Consider the following 5,335-nt stretch of genomic DNA (forward strand, 5'->3'; position numbering starts at 1 on the left):
ACATGGAATAGTGCATTACACATATGCACAACTTATTTCATTTAAAGTAACATTACAAATGCGAGATGATCAAGTCATCTCAGCCCTCAGGAAAAAATATAAACAAATTGAACAACAAATCAGAAATCCACTGTAAGCGATCAAGAAGAACGAATCAGGAGAACTAACTACGCACAGTAGAAATACCAATACAAGATTTGACGACGTAAACCATTCATATTGCCGATCAACGAGCTCGTGAACTCCAAGATAAAACACAGCAACTAAGATTACTAAGAGGATGGGACTCAGGCTGGTATCGTCAGACATTTTTGATACTATTTAAATCAGATCCTTACTTGGGTTTTTATCATATATATGATATGATATGCTGATTTGATCACCCTGGACATTAATACTGATGTAGGTAATCTAACTCAACAATTATTGATCAAACAGTTGGATAAGGATGGATGATTAATAGAATTCAATTTTCTTGACAATTGGATGTTTGTAAATTAATTTTAGTCCTTTCTTTGTTTTCAATCCAAGCAACCTAATCAGTTAGAAAGAGTTGGTAAGCTGCATGATCATCAATTATATGTGTAAGTTTCGCATTATTTTGAGCATATTTGAAACTTACTCGTAAAGAGGCGACAAAGTAAAGAGATGAACTTGTTTATGATTATATTAGTATATACGTAAACATGATCAATAATGAACTGAAAACTCACATTTTATGTCCTTAATTTTAAGACCATAATCTTATATTGCCCCAATTAATATTCAAGAACTCAGCATGTAAAAGTTTTCTTCTTTTTTTGAACGGCACCCAGAGGGACTTAACCACCTTTGTGATCATATGCCACCCACACACGCATTAGGAGGAAACCCACATCGCAACAACCCTGGCAGTACGGTTGAAGGTTGGAAACCTCCGAGAAGCTAATTGCTAATTGCTGGCAGTACCAATTAGATCCCAACCCTTGGAATCGTATATGCGTCTACTGGTTGAGGACAAACATGATGCCCACTCGTATACCACTCAGGCAATAAACTCAACTACTGGGATCATTAATTAAGTTAAGGAAAACAAGAAGGATGCCAATACCCTAAGTCATTATTACTTGGAAAGAAAGTATAGCATTTCCAAAGGTAAACAATGTTGCGAGTTCTAAGAAATGCAAATGTTAAAAAAAGAGATCAAATGGGTCTGTTACTTGTCAAAACAAACCAGGTTTGAGTCAGGTTAACAAAGAATTCTTTGGTCCATTTTTCTTTGAAAAATACAGTATATTTGAAGGCATTAATTGGGGTTACAAAAAATAATATATAAAATTTTACAACATTAACTTGAATCTTTCAAAATAACTATCTGCAGAAAAAATTTAACTTTGGGCCATTTTCAACCTATATGCCCTCTGCAACCAATTTGGGTATTTCAAACATTCATTTTTATCTTCTTTTCTTTTTACCTGCTTGAGTTAAAAAAACCAAAGCAATGGATACAAAAGTAAATAAGTCGAAACTCTAACATCTGATCCTTAGTAGATTGTGTTTAGTATCCAATACATATGAAAAGAATTTTCAGAAGTGAATGCTTACCCTGCTTCCCCTACCAAAAGGCTTGCTTTTGTCTAAACAAGTGTGGTCATCACAAAATTGGAACAAAAATAATTCTGCCAAAATCAAAAGGTCGGCTTTAATTTACAAGGTAAAAAGTCTTAAAACAGTATAAAGAACCATTAGATGTGGCAAGATGGGCAGATCAGGTACCAGTGTCAAAAACACGTTCAGGTTGAACCAGGTCACTGTAAATTTATTAGTGATAGGTAGTACTTAAGTTCGGTTTGACTCACTAAAACCTTTAGTCGATTTAAAATTCTTTTTTTCATTATTAACAATAGATGTGTCAAATATCAATATGAATATAGTATATTATTACGGTTATGGTTCAAATTGTGAGCTACTGTTCATAACTTTTCCTTTTAAAAAAAGGGATAATATCCAGTTAAAAAAAAAAAAAAACATTGGAAGTACCAAGCATCAAAAATAGAATCTGGACAACTTGTAACCCAGTGATCTAAGCTAATTTTTTAAACCGACCAGTTAAGATAAACAGAGCCCAAATCAACCAATTTATAAAGTAAAGGATCGAAATTTCGACTACTAACATCCATCAAAATATCAAATATTACCATGAAGTCGGTCTGCCGATGGACCCTGATGAATCGGAAAACAACCGTCTACAAGACTCTGCATTAAAACTAGAGTTTTAAGCCAGAATGTTTTGTAATAAACTCGTGAAATCTAGTAATAAACAACCTCACATAAGCGACTGTTTCTAGCTGCAGCAACAGGGATGCACTTTGTTTTTGGAACGACAGAATTAGCTACATGGTCACAGTGAAATGCTCCACATAGATCCGCCAAGCAATTGGTTTGAGCCTGAAATGTAAATAATAAACTTATAACTTATCTCAGAATGCAACGTCTAATGAAAAAATCAAGTTTTAAGCAAATTCGTGGACGTTCAAAAAAACTAAAGATTATTCATTCAAAACTTAAAAATAACTGAGAGCTAGGAAAACAAGATGTATGTTGCAGCATTTAAAGAGAAGCATATCAATTCGAGTTTACAAACGACTTAAAGGCGAACGAGTAAACAAAGATAAGTGGAACAGAACGCACATACAACATGTAGATGATTGTAGTGCCTGTTGTCAAAATGTTAATCAAGAAATTTCTCTGCTCAAAAACTTTTCTTACAGTATCCACAACGCCATTCATTCACGTCCACATGAATCTTGCGGTCCTCTTGATCTCTAAAAATGTCATTGCCAGGATGAAGCTTACACTTATGTGACATCTGATAACTTTCTCCTTCAACAAATGGAATCATATACTGCATGATACAGGTGAATATTTTTATTCATTGTGCTATTCATTATAACCAGAGCATCGTTTCAAACAGTTGAACAAAAGTAAATAAATATGAGAACCATTAATTGCAAATACCTCCTCAATAATTTTGTATGCAGCCCTACTTGAACAATGAACTTCATGAGCACGTTCTTGGTGAACAATGTCACATAACTATCACCAAATCGTCGATATACACAACTTCCTAATACGTATACTGTGATACAGTAGTATGTAATTTCAATCGTGTGATGATTCTTTCGCAATCACTATTACAATATTACATACGGTAGATATTACAATCACATACAGGCATAGGCATACATCATTTAACATCGTTTAAAGCATATTTTATAATTTCAACAATGGATCAAATGCGTACTAATACCAACTATATTCAATCGTAATATTAAACATATGTACCAACGGATCTTCGGTCCAGCGGTTACACTTGTGTACTCGCTGGGCTAGAGGTCTCGGGTTCGAACCTTGTCACCCGCTCTAGGAATTGAAATATATTCCTTGAAGGTGGCCCAAAGGGAAGGTTTTACCGACCCGCTCCAGGAATTGAAATATATTCCTTGAAGGTGGCCCAAAGGGAAGGTTTTACCGACCCGCTCCGGGACTAAGGTCCGGCCCGCCTGCCCCTCAGGATGGTTTAAGGGTCGGATCCTCAGAGTGTGGTTCGGGTTTCCTGCCCGAAAGCGCGTGTGTGTGCAAATGATGAGTGTCGTTGAAATAAATGATATGCTGATGCAAGCTTGCTTTCAAAAAAAAAAAATATTAAACATATGTAATATTCATATGAACTTCATATACAAACAGTCATAATTATAAATGATGAAAGAGTACATTTTCACATGATATAGACAATAATCAGTAATTCACATGCCTAAACAACTATAAACGTAAAATTAACACAAATAAAATAAGATTTAACCTAGAGATAAGAAAAACGTGAATTGAATATACACTATTGCAATTGAAGACTAGAATCATTGATTGTAATAAAAATCAAAACAACGACGAATTTGCATGCCTTAATTCTCTGTCTCGACTACATCTCTTTCGATTCAATTAAATTTCTCTTTGCTGGATTTTGGCACGTTCAATCGTAAGGCGTAACGAAATGTAAATCCGAATATTTTAGAAAGATGAAGGGTCATAACGTAGATATATATTTACAATATAACCCCCCGTACGTTCTGAATGTTTTCATTCAGCGCAAACTTTCAAATGTGCAAATACGAAATTGTGAATGAAGAGAAATAATCATATATGCTCTAATGATATAATATAAATACTAGTTTTATGAGCCCGTGTGTTGCACGGCACTTGTATAAATTAGATACGATTACGTTAGTATTGATACTCATCAAATGTATAATACAATTGTAATAAAAAACCATTTATCACTGATAACATTTGTATCGAAAGTATTACCATCAAAAGTATTGTATATGATAACGTCAGTGTTGCACACACTTTATATAATGTATGATAACATAAGTATGATGTATTGAAAAAATTTGTATCGTAAACGTTAGTATTGAATACAATTACAATACAACAATCAGTTGTTTTCATTCAATGTCGCAAAGTTTCTTGAACATAGAGTGATACGTTTATGAGTCTGTCTGTTAAAATACGTATCGCAAATGTCAAAAAGTTGATATACTTTAAATTTATTTAAATATCCTATTTTGTATTTGGTATAGATATTTGATTGTTTATTTAAATTAAGTTTATTCATTTATTTTCTGTACATTTCACACACATATATGTGTTATGAAGTATAATTTATGCTCAAATATAATCTTATGTATTAGGGTGTAGATCTTGTTTACTACTTTTTATGTGTATACCTGCTGATAGCTGATAATAATATTGTCAAATTTAATATTTAAGTAATTGTATTGTATTTAGAATATGATTACACAATATTAAATTTTATATTTATATTATTTTAGTTGTATATTCAATTTAAATTATTATTTTATGTTATATTTTGTTAATGTCACATGTGAAGTTCTATTGCTCCTGTTACTTCTATTTTTATATTCATATTATTTTATTTATTTAATTTAATATTTAAAATAATTGTATTTTATTTAGAATATGAATAGTTTTCTTATTTGAAAAAAATCAATTAAATATATGGTAAGAATGATAGAATGACACGTGACAAGAATAATGTGATGGCCTCGTCAATACACTTAACTGCTCCGTCACTTGGTCCCACAGCTTGATCGAACTTAAATGAATTTAACAAACGACATTGCATTCTTTTATTTCAAAAGTTTCCCAAAAAGGAAAGCATACCAAAATATGTAGTTTAAAAGTAACCCAACATATTAATAATTCAAAGTTGACACAAAACATTGTCAACAACCCACAAGTATTAATTATTCAAAAATCGAATGCAAGCCAAAGT

The 5,335-nt window shown here is 32.4% G+C and overlaps 1 protein-coding gene across 2 annotated transcripts; it reads right to left on the reverse strand.

Moving 5' to 3' along the window:
* Window positions 1-1,234: 1,234 nt before the first annotated feature.
* On the reverse strand, window positions 1,235-3,612 carry LOC139894066 (uncharacterized). 2 transcript variants are annotated; one of them, XM_071877264.1, is made up of 6 exons: window positions 2,998-3,612; window positions 2,749-2,884; window positions 2,305-2,427; window positions 2,178-2,235; window positions 1,584-1,658; window positions 1,235-1,457 (listed from the first exon to the last, which is right to left on the reverse strand). In XM_071877264.1, exons 2-6 carry the CDS (start codon window positions 2,767-2,769, stop codon window positions 1,435-1,437), a joined length of 300 nt encoding a protein of 99 aa, XP_071733365.1. In that variant the 5' UTR covers window positions 2,770-2,884; window positions 2,998-3,612; the 3' UTR covers window positions 1,235-1,434. The 2 variants fall into 2 exon arrangements, with proteins under 2 accessions (XP_071733365.1, XP_071733364.1); XM_071877263.1 differs by having other exon boundaries at window positions 2,671-2,884.
* Between the last annotated feature and the right edge of the window lie 1,723 nt (window positions 3,613-5,335).

Source organism: Rutidosis leptorrhynchoides, chromosome 2, assembly GCF_046630445.1.
Source record: "Rutidosis leptorrhynchoides isolate AG116_Rl617_1_P2 chromosome 2, CSIRO_AGI_Rlap_v1, whole genome shotgun sequence".
Lineage (NCBI taxonomy): Eukaryota > Viridiplantae > Streptophyta > Magnoliopsida > Asterales > Asteraceae > Rutidosis > Rutidosis leptorrhynchoides.